Raw genomic sequence first — 17,391 nt, 5'->3', positions numbered from 1 at the left:
GTGTGTAGGTATTAAAACTACTTAATATTGTTGAAGATTGTATGTAAAAATACTCATTCATTTCAAAGTTATTGAAGATTTTTACATTTTTTTACACCAACTTCAACTACGTATAAGAAAGAAAGGTGCAAACCAAAATGCACGAACAGGAACTTTTTTCACTGTCGAAACTATACACAATAGGGGAACATGGGGAGACTTGACCAAGCGCAAAATTCTATTATTAGCTATGACGTGTTCTATTAGGTTCCTAATTTTTTTTCAAAAATATTTTTATACTTGTTTCGACCCCTTAAAGTAATTTTGAAAGTTTGGAATGAGAAATACTTTCCTTATAGAAAATATTCCGTATTAATAAATTTGTGTTAAATGATGTAATTTTTTATCAAACTTTGTATGGACATATCTACTCAACTAATAATTACTTTTTAACTACTCATATATCATCTTATTCCTTATGAAATGGTGAAATGGTTTTACATAAATCGGAACATTGTAATAGATATTACTAACATTTGCACGACATTTTACACAACAACTAATGTTGGGGAGACTTGACAAAAATTTTATGGGGAGACTTGACCAAGTGGAAATAAGCTGAATAAAGATTCAAAATTTTTGATAGTTACTATGCTGTGGTACCTACTGTTAATGTTAAACACGTCACAAAAAATCCTACCTCAAACATCAGTCTATATCTTTTAGTACTAGTAAACAAAGTTAGCAGTAATATGGCTGATTTCGTGACGTGTGAACAAGCAATGTAAGCAGTACAGTTAATCCACAAAATAAATGCATAAAAAAATCGAAATTAATGAAATTCAAAACTTTTATATTTTTTACTGGTACTTAAGGATCTCGACAATATGTAAAAATATGAAGACAGCATGTTTTATGTCTTAATTTATTGTTTTGATTTTACAAAATTCTCTTGGTCAAGTCTCCACAAGCATTGGTCAAGTCTCCCCATGATGGGGAGATTTGACCAAAAAAACTCATCTCTGAAAAACTTTTATAACTTTGGAAAAAGTAAACCAAAAATTCTACAAAAAATCACGAATATGCGCAATACTACTGCGCATTATGTTTAAATGAATTTTAAAGGATTAAAAAGGTTTTAAGACATTTACGTAGGTTTAACTGAAAACCTGGTCAAGTCTCCCCATGTTCCCCTACAGCTAAAATGCCTTGGTGCGTGGCACTCTAGAACCCTATGAATAGGGTAAGCTAACTTTATCATGTTTTTTAACTTTCTACCTTGTCAGTATAAAAAATTAATTGTTTTAGTTCGATCATAGTAAGCCACGCCTAATTTCAATTGTTATCAAATTGTGGGGAATATTGATACGAACAATTCCTCCAAAGACACCCTGTTAATATATTCGATGGTTTGACCTCTAGTGAATTAAGTACACGTTTTTGGCGTTTCCGACCACTGTGCGTTGGGTGTCTACTTCGCATGACTTCTGGAAATTGATGAATGATCCAAGAGTGATATATGTAATAATTGTCTCATCTCACTGCTGGGTGGATTAAGTCGGTTTTACTACTAGTATGATCCGTCAAATTAAAATAAATTTTGCTATTTTATTCTAATCACAAACATTTGGGTGACTATTTCGACACTTTGTTGGGAGTCACGGTGACTAGCATCACCAAAAGTGACTCTCGGAATCGTTGTCGTGTGAATATTGTCACTTTGGGCGATTTCAGTCATTTAAGTGACAGTGAGAGTTGCTGTTTTCGCTGTCAATATTTTTCTGACTACCAACAACCGCTATAATTGGTTTTCGTCTCTGGTATATAGCTCTCGAATTCCACTAGTGGTTTTCCTTGCGTCAGTGTAGCGTAAAGTGATTGCAATTCGTTAAATCTATCATTAATATAGAATTATTACGAACGCAGGTAAAATTTAAAAAAAACTTTGTATTCGACAGTGACCGCATCAACTCACTCTGATCGAGAACAGATACTAATCGTTGATTGTTTTGAACATGATACTATCGGAATGTTTTGAGCTGGAAAGAGTCACGATGCATGAAGTTGTATGATCAAATCAGCAGAAATGTATTTTTAATTGCTCAATGCAGATCTGGGCTAAGTAGGATGATGCTGAACATTAGGATCCAAATACGTTAAAAACTGCTTTTTTAATTGCAACATATAGAATTACTGTTCATCTTTGCCCTCTACACTTGCTTAAATGGTAAACTTTTTGCATAATTTACAAAAAAAATACAGACAAGAACATTAGAAATGTATGTTCATTGTACATCGTTTACAATGAGGTTATAAAGGTCGAAATATTTGTGACGATGAAATAATACTGTATTAACACATTGCAGTTGAGATATGTTAAAAATTGTACCCAAATTGTTGCCAACTAATTACTCGAAACAGAATTTCTTTCTCAATATTCATCATTGTGCCAGACTACCAGTAAAGAAATAGAACTTGTTCGTCACACCATGCTCTTTGTCGTCAATACCATCATACATAATGTTGATTTTACCGTTTCTACTACTACGGACAGTACTTGCGCTCAAAGATAGCTCATTAGGTTGTTTACTATACCCGCGAACCATGTATGTACGAAGAAGCATCGTGCCAAGAAGAACCAAGATGAGATTTTTCGCGAACTAACTTTCCTCTGCAACAACAGACAAAAGACAGAAACAACGTGACGGAGGCATGCGATCCTTGAATTGCACCAGCTGTTTGAAAATCGGTGGCGACACACCCCACCCGTCCCAGAGCGTTGTTAACACAGTAAGGCTGATAGTAATTCAATCGCAAGTTTATTTCTTTTCTGGTAAGTAAACAGAAAACCGGCAAGCCCCATCCGGAGAGTAGTCGGTGTTTGCGCCATTGCCATTTCCGGTGGCATCCCACACAAACGACGACGACGTCTAAAGAAACCCATGGAGACGTTGACATGTTTTGAAAAATTGCACCAATTGGTCGGTTTTGCGTGGCATACATTCCTATACAGTTCGCAGTTTGACCCAGGCGAAACCCGACTGCCACCCGACTCATCCATCATCTCGAGCTGGTACTGAAATAGAACCAACGACGTCTTCGAAAACTTGAACTTGATATTCAGACACTGACCATGGTGTGAAAAGGTTACCCACGAAGCAACTATGTACAGTTTGATGGTTGGAAGCCCGAGTCAATGAGAAACCCTGCCTGCTGCCTTGCAACTATTGTTTGGATTGATATTAATCCAATTCACACATTTTCATTAGACGGATTTGTTGCATTTCAATGGAGACGATCGGCAGTCAAACTCAAAACGCTGGAGACGCGTGGTCGTTTGTTGATGCTTACTTTATCCGAAGGATGATTGATATTGATTTATATTTAAGTTTATGAGTTGATAATGATTGAGCTCTGAGTTTGTGGCAGTGCGTCAAAAGTGCAGGAAAAATCTAGTTAAATCCAGCACGCGGAGGTGTTGGCGAATGTCGCATGTTGTGACGTGAATCTCGTTTCCCGATTTTCTTGCTTGCATTCATTTTTGATCTCCGAAGATTGACGGGTGAACTGACTGGTTTTTGTACTTTTCTACTCCCTGTGTTCGCGTCCGTCCTGACCCTGAGATGCAGTTCACGAGCAAATGGCATAACGGCGCGCGGCCGTGTTAGATCGATTGGCTAGCGGTTCTAGTTCGCGTCCTTCATATTTATGGACGCGAGCCATACATCCGTATGTCGAGCTGTCACTGCATTTCAACGATCGATATTTATTATAGTGGCAGTGAAGTGTTTTTGTTATGTTTGGCCTTGAAATGCTGACCACAGATGAAGTGAAGATTAATTGGATTTGATTTATGAGGTATTGTTGGATTTGGCACTGATTTTGACGGTATGAACCAAAAAAATCACACCTCTACTACCTTAGAATTCAAACTTTCCTAACCGAACTGGCATTCGAACCCAGTCTATCAAGATTGAATAGATGTACGGACTCTAGTTACACAGTATTTCGCTGGCGTACTACTTGCTTTCTATTTGGCAGCATTTTCGCGCATTCCAAGCACCATCATCAGTGCTCATCTCATTGCACGATCATTGGTAGCAATGAAAAGGGTGGTTTGGCCCGTCAGTCATACTGCCTACAGTCGGAAGTGAACCGAGTGAGTAATCTCACTTTGTTAGATGAAAAACAATCTTGCGAAACGAAAGTGAGGCACCTGTTCTTCTTTCACCCTTTCTTTGTACCTCGAATACCAACAAAGAGCTAGATAGTGCCAAACTAGCTGTCGATTTCGAAATTTACTGTATCCCGTGAGGTATAGGATCAAGTGAAAACTGCTTAAAATTCTTATCCCATGAAGAGTATGTATAAGTCGGCCACCACACCCGTCAAGTGGGTACCGCTTTGCGAAAATAATTTTCGAGAAAATTTATCAATGAAAACTGCACGGATATTTGGATGGTTATATTTTTTGCGCTGCTGTTTCCGAGTGTGGTGATTTAATCGTTTATTTTGTTGGATGCAGCTGCGAAAGGAATGTCCAACAATTTGGAATAATATATGGGAGAACAAAACAGATGGCTACTGCGCTGTCCGACGATCGAGATGATGTTTTTAAATAGTGATCATATTTCGACGAGAGTCGGTGAATTTTTAAAAATACGAATGTTAATTGATAAAAGGCGTTTTTTGATCGAATGATACATAATAAAGCAAATCATATGATGCTCCGGCCAATCGCCAATACACAGAACTTGCATATATAAGCTGACCAACTGTAGGCTTGGAAAAATCAGCACACTTTTCAGCTCAAAATTGAGAACACACAAAAGTTGTTTTACCAGGATGTTTAGTATTTCTCACGTTCCCTATATTTTACCTCTGGCGAGGGGATTTTTACAAAATATTTTCTGGATTCTGTGAGAGTGATGTGGCCCAGAAAGTAAATGTCAAAGTTTGTGTGTTAATGTTCTGAGCTTTGTTATTTAAATATAATTAGTTTGCCGTCAAAACCTAGCTCGATCATTCCACGACATCATTGCGTTCATCACATTATGCTTTTAAAATATTCAGGAAAAATGTTTTCTATTTAATATTTTTCATATCAAGTAAGCAAAATTAACCAATAGTTCTTGCTATGCAGGATGTTTCTTTGCAATTATTGCAAACTGTTATATTTCAAATATAGTAAATATCGACAATCTTAGCTATGGGGCCGGTAATTGGATCAGGTGATGATATTGAAGACTTCGTATTTGCTTTACTTGCCGTAGACGAATTTTTCTTAGCGACTGCTGTCCACGGTTTATGATAGTGAACCGTTTCAGCATAGTTCAGGTACCCGATCAGAATGAAATAACAAGATTATAACAGAATGCAATTTTCGTAACATACTTTGTTATAAATTTGGTCTCGTTAGTAGTTAAAATAACAGAAAATTATAACAAGTAACAGTGCGAGATACAGTTTTGAAATATTTTTGTTATGTGTTTCTGATCGGGTAGTAGTCTATCATTGATACGTGGAAAGCGTTGTCTGTGGAATAGTATTGTCTTGTGTTGTGTATTATAGGTTCAAGTAGGGAGGCTGCATTCTTACCACGTAATCACTATTGCAATATCTAGGAATATGTTTTTCCACGTATCGTTTGTAACTGATGCCACTTTTCTGTATTGCGACATGATTTTCTTAAATTTTTTAAGAGCCATATCGTAAGTGTGCGCCAGATCGTGTAGTCGAATCTCGATTTTGCCATTATCCATAATCACGAAGTTTTAAATTTGATTTTAACGCTGTCGCGATCAACGACCTTGTAGGTGGTTATGAAAAATGATTTTTTTGGTTGGGGTAACCGATTGAATACTATAAATATTCAATGCTTGATATGATGAAATTGGAAAGAGGTGATTTTCGTAAGGCTTAGCTATGAAAACTTTTGGTAAATGTTCCACTTGGGGAGTACCAGGGCCAAAGCGAAAAACCCAAAATAAATGATTACGTTATTTGATATTACTTAAAAAAAACTTAGTGTACCCATTATTGACAATTAAAACCCATACTTCAACCCAAAAATGTGGAAAATGGCCATTCATATTCTATTGAACATAATTGGAGCATTCTTATGTTCACGACCTCACAACAATAAAAATGCACGAATTTATGAACGATGTCTCAAGCGCCAACACACAATCCACAGTTCCCACTTTAAAATACGAAACTTACGACGGATAGGTATTCTAGAATGAATCAGTTATAAACTTAGAACGGAAAAACTAGGACTACACAGGCTCATATGGACATGATCGAAAGGAAATGTTAAGGAACTTTGCCTTCTGCTAAGTAGGAGTTGGGCATTGCACCCAAGTCTACCACATGGTCATTGATAGAACATAACTCATCATCGTGTTTTACCGTCGACGCCGGCAAAAAAAACTTCATAAATCCTCGCCTAGAACGACTATGATGCCAGCAGAAGAAGAAAATAATGATTGCATGGTCGTTCTATGCGAGAATTTGTGAAGTTTCTTTTGCCGGCGTCGGCTGTAAAACATTATGATGAGTTATGTTCTATCAATGATCATGCCGTAGACTTGGGTGCAATGCCCAACTCCTACTTAGCAGAAGGCAAAGGACTCTTCACATTTCCTTTCGATCATGTTCATATATCCGTCTTTCAATTTCATTGCTTTCATTGTCTATTAGTCTTAAATTTGCCAAAAAACGCCAACAAAATCGATACAGTAGAACCTTGCGACAATTGAAACATAGTAACAAATACGAATCTTATATACACTAGATAACAAGTCACAGGGCGCCATAGTTAAAGACTTCATTGAGATTGGGGAGCTCACTTTCTTTTTTCATCTGAACCGTACGCTCAAAATTATACATTAGCATGACGTTGCGCGCAAACATTTGAAAGCCGCACGCAAGCGGCTACATGGCTATATAAACGAATTCAAATACGTCAAGCTAGCATGCGCGACATAAACACGCGATCAAACACGTTAACATAAAGACGTTTGTACCCTTCACGGTAATACAAATCTGGTAACGCATGTGAACATACAATCGCGATCATTCGCGCACACCTACGCCCGCATTTCTTACATACATCAACCACTCCGGTGATGAAGCCAATATGTCAGCACTTACGAATTTTTATACGCGATCTCAAGTGCGATTATACCGGCACCCGTTACAGCGCGATCATGAATCAATATCATCCGAGAGTTCCTGCCTTTATTCCTAGCAGCCTAGGTCTACGCCTTCCATCTTGGTCTCAAAAAATTCAAATGCACTAGCAGTCTCAGGGCGTCATGGTCGGATGCTCTGGTGATATGGGGGAACTCATTCCTTTCTAGATGTGAAGCCTACACTCAAAATCGCCGTTCGTGCAATCATTCAATAGCCTACGAGAATATGCAAGCGATTAAACGGTTGTACAAACGAATTTATACACGCGACACACCGACGCTCATGCGTCAAAACCATTAAGCTACAAACGCTCGAGCCCTGCGCAATAATACAACTCTCGTCACAAACGCGAACATGCAATTGAGGTCATCCACGCAAACCTACGCCCGCGAGGGCAAATGACCCATCGAGATTAAAGCCCCCAATGAACAATAATAATAATACGCCCGCGATCTCGCTAACCTAAAAACGTCGCTGTGATTAGGGAACATTTTAATAACTACGAATTTCCACGTTCCACGCGGTCATGTATCAGTCACGTCTCGTTATAGCAGCCTACATCCATATTTTCAGTTGGACCAATCTCAAGATAATATACACTTGACAACAATTTCCAGGGCGACATTGCCGGGCATTTTAGTTATATGACGGAAATCAATCTCCTCTAGCATCTAAACCGTACATTCAAAATTAAACATCAGCCTCGCGGTTTGCGTGAACATTCAAGAACTCACGCGAATATCTAAATGACCACACGGTTATGCAATCGAATTTACACGCAAGGTTACATACTCACTAGCACACGTGACAAACAAACGCCTACGCGATCAAATACATCAACATACAAACACTCGGATCCTTCGCGATTATCCACGCAGTTTTATCTCCGCGGTCTCGCAAACATGAAAATGCCCCTGTGATTAAGTGAACTTAATGAACTTGGAAACTCTTTGTTTCTTCTGAATGGACCAGGTGCTGTTTGCTTCGGATTTGTGGCAGAGGGTTTTTTTGCTAGTATATTTAGCGGCCTTTCAAAGGAGAAATACAACATTACGAAGACTCATTTGCTTGTAATTAGTGCAATACTGCATGCATGACGCGTGGCACAAACAACCGATCATGTAGATGATTCTTGTCGAAGATGACGTAAAGCTGTCTCGCCAAAAGGTCATCCGATACTAGTTTAAAGGTCCGGTGCGATTGCCACTCAAAATCTTCGCTCACTGGAGCAAGGGGTCAGTGAACCAGACAAATCCGTCCTTCAGTAGATCCACGCATGCCAAGTTCGAATCGATAACTACACCATCGATCTCAACTCTGTGGGTGGGCATGTCAACGCGTTAGTTCTTCGTGTAAGTTTTGTCGCCAGTAACGTCATTTTAGACAAAATATCGCAATTCTGAGCTTATCTAGACGAACTTTCGAGATATCTGGTACAGCTGAATATTTTTGCGTCTCGCGGAATATTAAAATACTTTGCGGACTATCTTTGATCCGAAAGCAGATCGGATACGGTCGAACCCAGTTCAATGAAAGCTCGGATCTTTGGTGACGAATCTTGTTCGACATCCATTTTAGGATCATTTGGGTCAATTGAGGAGTACACTTAATGTACGATACAGTGCCAGTATTTATAGTCTTCCTGAAATTTCAAATCGGACACACCTCAAAAGTATTGGTACCCTCCAAAAAAGTCTCCATGCTAAATTTGAGCGCAATCAAAAATCAATCTCATGAAGCGTCGAGATCTGGTGTAATGTTGAAAAAATTGTATATGTGGTACAAGGAATATTTTTGATTTGAAATGGGACTTGAGTTTAGAAATTCAGTTCAGAGAATTTTTAATAAGAAAGATACGTTGTTTCATGCAGTTCTAAGACATTTGGCGTAGTAAATAAATTAAAAGCAGCTTTTTCAAACCCCAGTATCAACTCAAATCCAGAATTTTCCAAGCTATCTTAAAACAAAATTCAGAATGGCAGTGGATCTCTACGTTTCATTACATCCTAAACCATTTAGCATAAAAAATTCGAATTCAATTTTTGAATATCTAAGGGTTCTTTTGTGTTTTTTCATGGGTGAAATTTTTTGCACCTTGGCCGTTTTGCGCAACCCCTTAATCGCGTTAGATTGAACTAAACTTTTTATGTTGAAGTGCGGTTATTAAATTCGATTACCTGTTTCCATACATGCGATTGGTACTCTCATCTACAGTCGTCTGAATAGATGCTCCCTCCATCGCCTTCAAATACCTAGGGTCAACTGATTTCTTAAATATACAGTAAAAGATTTGTGGCTGGAATTTACATGACATGAACGACAGTCAAACATAATCCAGTTTGGAATAGCCTCAAAATTCAACTTCCTTGTCTCTGCCTGTCTCAGTGACGGACAAAAAATGCGGTTAATAAGCATTGCGTTTATCCAACCCGAGACACACGCAGATACTCTGTGACCGCGCGTCGCTTTCAGAATGAACTGGTAGGATACATTGTTATTGCCAATCGCAAACATCGACTTATTATCAGAGGCCCGGAGTTCCTCGAGATCGGAAAGTATCTCTCTGTGTATGTTTGTGTGTGAATTTAGCAAATAATTTAAGATTTTTTATTGATTGAGTGGTCTCCTAAAGGGTAGGTACCTCAATAATGTACTAGCTGCGAAATTTCTGCATAAATACATCAAGCTGAATCAACTAATATGTTGAAGAGAACTCTTTTTAAATCCCATTTATAATTAGTAACACGAGAAGAACAAAAAAATAAGGCGACCATGCTTAGGTTTTGCTACCGTTGATTAGAAATCTATCTTGCTGTCAGAAACAATATTTGCTCTAACATCTTTTGGAAAAATTTTATTTAGTCTTTCTGACCGTCCCAGAAACATTCACATTTGTTGTTTGCTTCATCGATCGTTACTTTCTCTTTAGATCCACCAATTGCTCAAATGAAAACATATTGATTCTCCAAAAATCTGGATGCATTGCCCAACATTCCGCGGTAAACAACATCAATAAAACAAGTAGATTCGAGCATTCGCTGCAGATATTCCTGTCCACACGTTGTTCCGGTCACCTAAGAAAATAAATTATTAAATCGATATTTTTTGGAGCCTTATCCTCGCCGTGAAAAGCAGTCAATATCATGCCAAATTTTAAATCATTAAAAGCAAAATTGACCGACCCCATGCTCCGAATATGACGAATGGCTATTTTTGTTTACCCACTCTGTAACGCATCATCTTTCGAGCAACAAGGTCGTAATCACCTCATTAGTGTTTTATATGCGCACCCTCACAAATCACACCCAAACCGTTTCTGTTGGTAGTAGAATCTGTTGCACCTGTCCGAGTTTTTCACAGTCAATGACCATCAGCAACCATGGGCGGGTGTTTTAGATGAACTGCGCTAAAAGTCGACTAAAACGTTTCGGTTAGTTTCTAGGACGTCGATCGACGTGACGAAATTTGGCTGCACACCGGTCTGTGGTAGCAGCAATGATCTGAATAAACAACTGATTGGATCTTTTCTGTTTACATACTTTCAGGGCCCCGAGCAGGTTCACGTGTCTAAATTCTACAAGGAAGCTAAGGATGGTAAATTTATTAGCTGCATGGCGGATGATGCACGGACACTTTACCAGACCTTCCGAAAAGGTGTCATTGAATCGAACAATGGTCCGTGTCTGGGTTACCGAGAAAACCTACAATCTCCTTACCAGGTTAGTGTAAAACCATCCGTGAATTCGGTGACTTGGTGATTATGAGTTCATATTTTTCAGTGGATAACTTTTAACGAGGCATTATTGCGAGCGAAAAACTTCGGTTCCGGTTTGCTTGCCCTAGGACTACGCCCCGGACCGGGTACATTCGTAGGAATTTATTCTCAGAACCGGCCGGAATGGATCCTCTTCGAGCAGGGCTGCTATTGCTACTCGATGGTTGTTGTTCCTCTGTACGATACCCTGGGACCAGATGCATGTGCGTTTATCATCAGCCAAGCAGAGATCACCGTTGTGGTGGTTGAGGATGACAAGAAAGCTAACTTACTGTTGGATAAGGCACCAAAGTAGGTCCATTCTGCGGTCCGAGTTAGGATATTACTAACGTTCTGTTACTTATAGGAACCTCCGGAAATTTGTGGCAATGCGCAGTGTACGCCCAGCTACAATGCAGCGCGCAAAAAATCAGGGCATCGAGGTATTTACTTTTGATGAGGTGGAAAAGCTCGGAGCGTCCAAAGATTATCCCGAGGTAGAACCGAAGCCCTCCGATCTCTGCACCGTGTGCTACACGTCGGGTACAACGGGCAATCCAAAAGGTGTGATGCTGTCCCACATGAATGTTGTGTCTGGTGTGGCCGGCGTGCTACTACAATTAGGACCTCACAGACCCCGCGTAGCAGATATAATGATTTCTTTCCTGCCACTAGCACATATGTTAGAAAGGTGCTGCGAAAATGCTGTGTACTACTATGGTGGAGCCGTCGGTTTCTACTCCGGGGACATTAAGGAGCTCACCAACGACATGAAAGCATTGAAACCAACTCTGATGCCTGCTGTCCCTCGACTACTAAACCGGGTGTACGACAAAATATATAGTGAAGTGGCTCGATCGTCAGTCAAAAAGGTACTTCTCCGGATGGCACTAAACGCGAAGGAGGCCGAAATCAAGCGAGGAATTATACGAACAAATAGCATTTGGGACAAAATAGTGTTCCGAAAAATTCAGGAAGGATTCGGCGGACGATTGCGGCTCATGGTGGTCGGATCGGCTCCCCTATCGTCTACCGTGCTTACCTTTTGCCGCGTTGCTCTCGGGTGCTTGATTTGTGAGGGTTACGGACAGACTGAGTGCACGGCACCGATCACGCTCACCGTCCAGGGCGATTTCGTTCCGGGTCACGTGGGACCACCGGTTGCGTGTAACGCAATCAAGTTGGTTGATGTACCCGAGATGGAGTACTACGCTTCGCAGCAGCAGGGCGAGATTTGCGTGAAGGGATCTAACGTGTTTATCGGGTGAGTGATTTGTCATTTGCGATCCAGCGATGGTTCCGTGGAAAAATTAAAACTAAAGCGAACAAGCGCAAACTGAGTTACTCATGTTACTTCGAACTGTTGAATCATTTCAACCGAGATGGTCTATAGCGTTTTTCCACGTCGTGGAGCTCCACGGCGAACACGATATTGTGCATTCTCATAACAAAATCAAGTCAATTCGTTAATTAGTTTTTGAGTTATCGTGTTCGACAATTTGAAAATGGCGGTTTCGAGAAAAAAATGTATTGAAGGGTGTCCCACATCAAATTGCATCACGGAAAAAAACGCTGTAGAAAATAACCCATGGGGTATTTTCTCTTGAAAATTTGCGTAGAAGTAGTTTAGAGTGGATTGTTTACACTGTATAATTATCGCTGTAATTTTTTCGAAAATTGTTGCCGATAGATTGAAATCGGCGTGTGTTATTGCAAATAACCGCGAGGAATGCTTTATGACAAAAGTAGTTCAGCGTGGCCACCGAGATTGCGAGAGACCATTCTAGAAGTTCAATACTAACAATTAAGCGGGTAAAAAAGAAGCCCATTTTTTGCCCACTACACCAGACGCCCCACTTAAGTAACTTAGGATGACCATATCAGGCGAGTAAAAAAACCAGAACAGTCCAAAGCGGACTCGTGGGTGCAATTCTCCCCAGGTTTTTGGACAGTCATAAAACATTTCAGATCTCTGCCAAAATGTCTTTTGTGAGAATTCGTTCACCGAGAACTTCTTCGGATCTACACAAAGGCTGTTCTTGTTACAGCACAATCAGCGAAGGTTTCAAGCTGTAGAAGAAATTTGCAGTAGGGGAATTATGGTTAAAACCGACACCTTAAGCTTAACACTTTTTCTAAGTTGCCACAAAACCAATAAAATTATAATTTTTATGCAGAATTCTTCTTCAGAAAATTCTTAACAAGATTTAATTTTTTCAGCGCTTCAAAAAAATAATTTCATTAAAAATTATTGGTTGTAAAACTTGGAAAACAAAGTGACTGTTTGTAGTCACTGCGGGTAAAACCGACACCCTATAGGGGTAAGATCGACACCCCCTTTAATTTATTTTCTCTCCACTTTATTAAAATCTTTATCTTTATTACAAATAAGATATATGCGTGATTAATAAAGTGGGAGTATGTATGATGCAAATATGTGCTTTTTATTGCTTCATCATGTAGTGAGGGGAAGAAAGCTCGAAAGCGTAGTACTATAAATAAGAGTATTTTATGCTATAGTATTATTTATTGATTTGAGTATTTCCAAATAATCCTTGCGCACATCATTGCAACCTGCAGTGTCAGTTTATTTCGTAAGAGAAGATTTGCAAGCGTTCTACGTTCTGATAATTGGATTCATTCACTTATAAGTGACACACACACTTCTTAGTAAAACTATCTTTTTCAGATTTGATTTTTAGAACTCTGATCATCAACTATCTATTGGGGTATACATAATATCATTGTCTCATTGTGATAAAGTTCGTCTATGACAAACCAAGAGAACACTAGAAATTCGGTTTGATGAGCTTTTTGCAGAAATAGCAAAAGCTTCGAAAGATTCAGATAATAAAAATTCCAATTTTTGATTTTTAAAGAGACTTACAAGAAATAAACACAATAAAAGTATTTCTGTGTATTTCTGCTAATAATATAGTGTTGTAATAGGGTAATTGAAGTGGCACAAAAGTCCCCAGTATTTTGAAATGAATCGCAAGTATACACAACCATCTTAACAGTGTGTCGGTTTTACCCTAACCATAGGGTGTCGGTTTTACCCCAACAGCGCACATTTTTTAATAAAAGCAATTAAAAATATTAAATTTCTCAAACTCGTCTTCAATGCACCTAGTTTATCATAGGAAAGGCCGATAATAATAGGTACTGAAAAATGGGGTGATTTGAAAAGCTTTTGTTCGGTTAAAACCTTAAAATCTACCAACGAAATTTTACATCCAGACGAGTGTGAACGCTGCTTTCGTATGTTTTGTTTATTTTTATGACATTCGGCGCATTAACGTAAATCCAATTTTTCTTCAAATGCTCTAAATAAACGTACTAATTATAATGTATCATTATGAAATGAATAAAAATTTGATTTCTAGGAAAAGTTATGGGGTGTCGGTTTTACCCACAGTATCGGTTTTTCCCATAATTCCCCTACTGAATTGAGCAGATGAAACGAAATATTTTAAGATCGTCTACGAAAGACTGGTGAGAACTAAATATACATTGAATTAAATCAGAATCATCAATGGCTCCAAATAGCTTCCCTGTGCTATTCCTGATGTAGAGGTAAATGTGGATGCTTGCAAATCTCCATTGACAACCGTTATGTCTAGATCTGTAAGTAAATATAGACGAAATTTAAAAAAAAACTACCGTTGATTGCAAATTTATCCGGGTAATTGTTCCGAATCGCGGCTTTTTCGAAAAGAGGGTTAATTTTCTTTGGAAATGGTTCTAAATGGCCTATTTTATAACAAGTAATGAAAAAAATTTGGGGGGAAAGCTTGAAAGTAGTTTAAACTGGAATAATAAGTTGTTCCCACTTATTTTACTAACAATGGCATTGCTCATGAGAAAGTGACGTTAAGGGTGAAGGTAGTGTGATGCGGCTTTGCCGCATAGTCGAGTCCAAGGATTCGAAGCGGCGCAAAGTCGCTGAGAAAACGACGGACGAGCTGGTTTTGATCTTGCTACCGAAGGTTGCAATCAAACCTGTAATCCACTCGTTTGCCCAGTATACTCAAACATAGGGGCTATCCCTAGTTTAAGTCCGACTGAGCGGCAGCGAATTTATTGTTGTAAATGAATACTATCCTATTGTTACTAAATAAACATTGTTAATGCCTAATGTGGCTACGCCACATCGCTTTTTGTCATGCTGTCCGACTTCGCTGCCGCTCAGTCGGATTTAAACTAGGGATAGCCCCCCTATGTTTGAGTATACCGGGCAAACGAGTGGATTACAGGTTTGATTGCACCCTTCGATAGCAAGATCAAAACCACCTCGTCCGTCGATTTCTCAGCGGCTTTGCGCCGCTTCGAATCTTTGGATTCGACTATGCGGCAAAGCCGCATCACACTACCTTCACCCTTAACGTCACTTTCTCATGAGCAATGCCATTAGGCAATCCATTAGACGTTTGTTTGACAATCCAGCGGTGGGTTCTGTCAACAAGTCTACTCCTGCGAACAAAAAAACTCGTACGACAAACATCTTTCGTTAATCCGATTCGTTTGATGTTGGATCGAATCAACGATATTGTCGGACGTCGCACCCCTCGGAGTAACGTCAGAGGAAGTAAAAAAGAAAAAATCAGCTGATCAGAAACGTCTCATGGATTGACTAATTGTTAGATAGGCAAGTGGGAACAACTTATCTTTCCAGTTTAAACTACTTTAAAGCTTTCCCCCCGAATTTTTTTCATTGCTTGTTATAAAATTGGCCATTTAGAACCATTTCCAAAACAAATTAACCCTCTTTTCGAAAAAGCCGCGATTCGGAACAATTACCTTTATCCGTATTAGCGATTGTAATATCGTGGTGCACTCTATCAAAAGCAGCAGATAGATCGGTGTGAACAGGATGGCTGATATGAAGTAATAAATATTAAGACCGTTATTATTTTTGTTCGTTCCATGGATGGCTGATATGAAGTAATAAATATTAAGACCGTTATTATTTTTGTTCGTTGGCGCAAAAATTCAGAATCCACCCTCTCGATTAGATATGGCAACTTTTTGTTTTGTTTGTGACCCTAACCTGCCTGAAAAACAAATCAAACAGGTCGAACACGATCTGCTGATATTTTTGGCCTTTCACCGACAATTGATTTTTTTCAGTATTTCAATATTTTCTACTTAGAACCTTACCCTCTAAAATGGAACAAATAGTCCATACGATTTGCGTCTGTGTAATCTGGAAGCCAGTGTGTCTGTTAAATAAAGTATGGCAAATATTTTTTAACCGTTTCTTTTTTTTTTTTTTTATTCATTTCGTTTATTTGATAGGCACAAATGCGTTAGCTTGGCGGTGCCAAATGCTTTTGTTTTTACATTTGGATATCTTAAAACTAGGAGGTTACAATGTTGAAATATTTTTTTTTTACAAAGGAAAAGAAAGTTTACAGCTATCTTAAGACTAGAAATAAGATTCAATATACAAAAGAGGGCCAAAAGATTTTTTTATGGAAAATTTTAAAACAAGGGATTCACTTTGATATACAAGAGGGGGAGTAATAGTATTTTACGAAATATTTTACGGTTATCTTAAAGCTAACAATATAGTTTAGTACACAAAAGGGGGGGGAACAAATATTTATGAGAAATTTCACAGAAATCTTAAAACTAGGGATTCAATTCTATTTACAAGATGGAGGACAAGAGTTTCAATAAAGAGTAAAAATTATAGCTATCTTAAAACTAGGAATACAGAATACTAATTTGAATTTTTTAACTAAAACTTATGCTTGGTCAAGATATTCAAAGGGTGGCTTATTTCCGCATCAGTGTAGCAGCAGTTGTATCAAGGACAGGGGAGAGACAGGGAAAGAAGAGCAAAACTTGCAACTTTCGCTCGAACGGCGGGGGGGGGGGGGGAGGGGGATCAGCGAATCAAATTTGCGCCTCAGTATAGTAAGTCGTCGAGTACCGGATTGGCGGATGGTATTCTTCGGACCCGCGGGGAATCCTTCAAAAGTCATCGGACCTCGAGTCGCTCTCGCTTCAGTTTCCTTCTATGCAGGCGTAGTGGTAAGGGCGATGGCGGTTACATAGTGGCACTCTGGAGCTGATCGGTTCCACAAGGCAGGAGGAAACTCTAAAAACGAGAAATAAAAGAGAGGGGCTAAATTGGGATATTTATCGTTTTTATGAAGGTATAAATAAGGGACATATAGGGGAAATCACGAGTTGCCAGCATATCTCGGACTGGTACATTGGGTGGTCTACCTCGGGCCCGAAGGGATTCCTTTAACTGAGACCTGGCGTCACAATACCCGGCGCACACCCAGACAACGTGTTCGATGTCGTGATAGCCCTCGTCACAAGCGCACAGACTACTCTCCGCAAGCCCAATACGCCGCAAATGCGCATCCATGGTGTAGTGATTGGACATAAGTCGGGACATTACACGAATAAAATCCCGACCCACATCCATCCCCCCGAACCAAGGC

The 17,391-nt window shown here is 39.2% G+C and overlaps 1 protein-coding gene across 12 annotated transcripts in view; it reads left to right on the top strand.

The window, feature by feature from the left end:
- Positions 1–17,391, top strand: part of LOC131693268 (long-chain-fatty-acid--CoA ligase 6) — a 95,543-nt gene that overhangs the window by 66,553 nt on the left and 11,599 nt on the right. For all 12 annotated transcript variants that reach the window (XM_058980978.1, XM_058980972.1, XM_058980976.1 and 9 more), the window contains 3 exons: positions 10,722–10,895; positions 10,956–11,242; positions 11,298–12,194. In XM_058980978.1, the coding sequence (XP_058836961.1) occupies positions 10,722–10,895; positions 10,956–11,242; positions 11,298–12,194 (1,358 nt within the window). The remainder of the gene's footprint in view (positions 1–10,721; positions 10,896–10,955; positions 11,243–11,297; positions 12,195–17,391) is intronic.

The sequence above is a fragment of the Topomyia yanbarensis genome, chromosome 3 (genome assembly GCF_030247195.1).
Source record: "Topomyia yanbarensis strain Yona2022 chromosome 3, ASM3024719v1, whole genome shotgun sequence".
NCBI lineage: Eukaryota > Metazoa > Arthropoda > Insecta > Diptera > Culicidae > Topomyia > Topomyia yanbarensis.
This window is presented reverse-complemented; position numbering and strand designations above follow the sequence as displayed.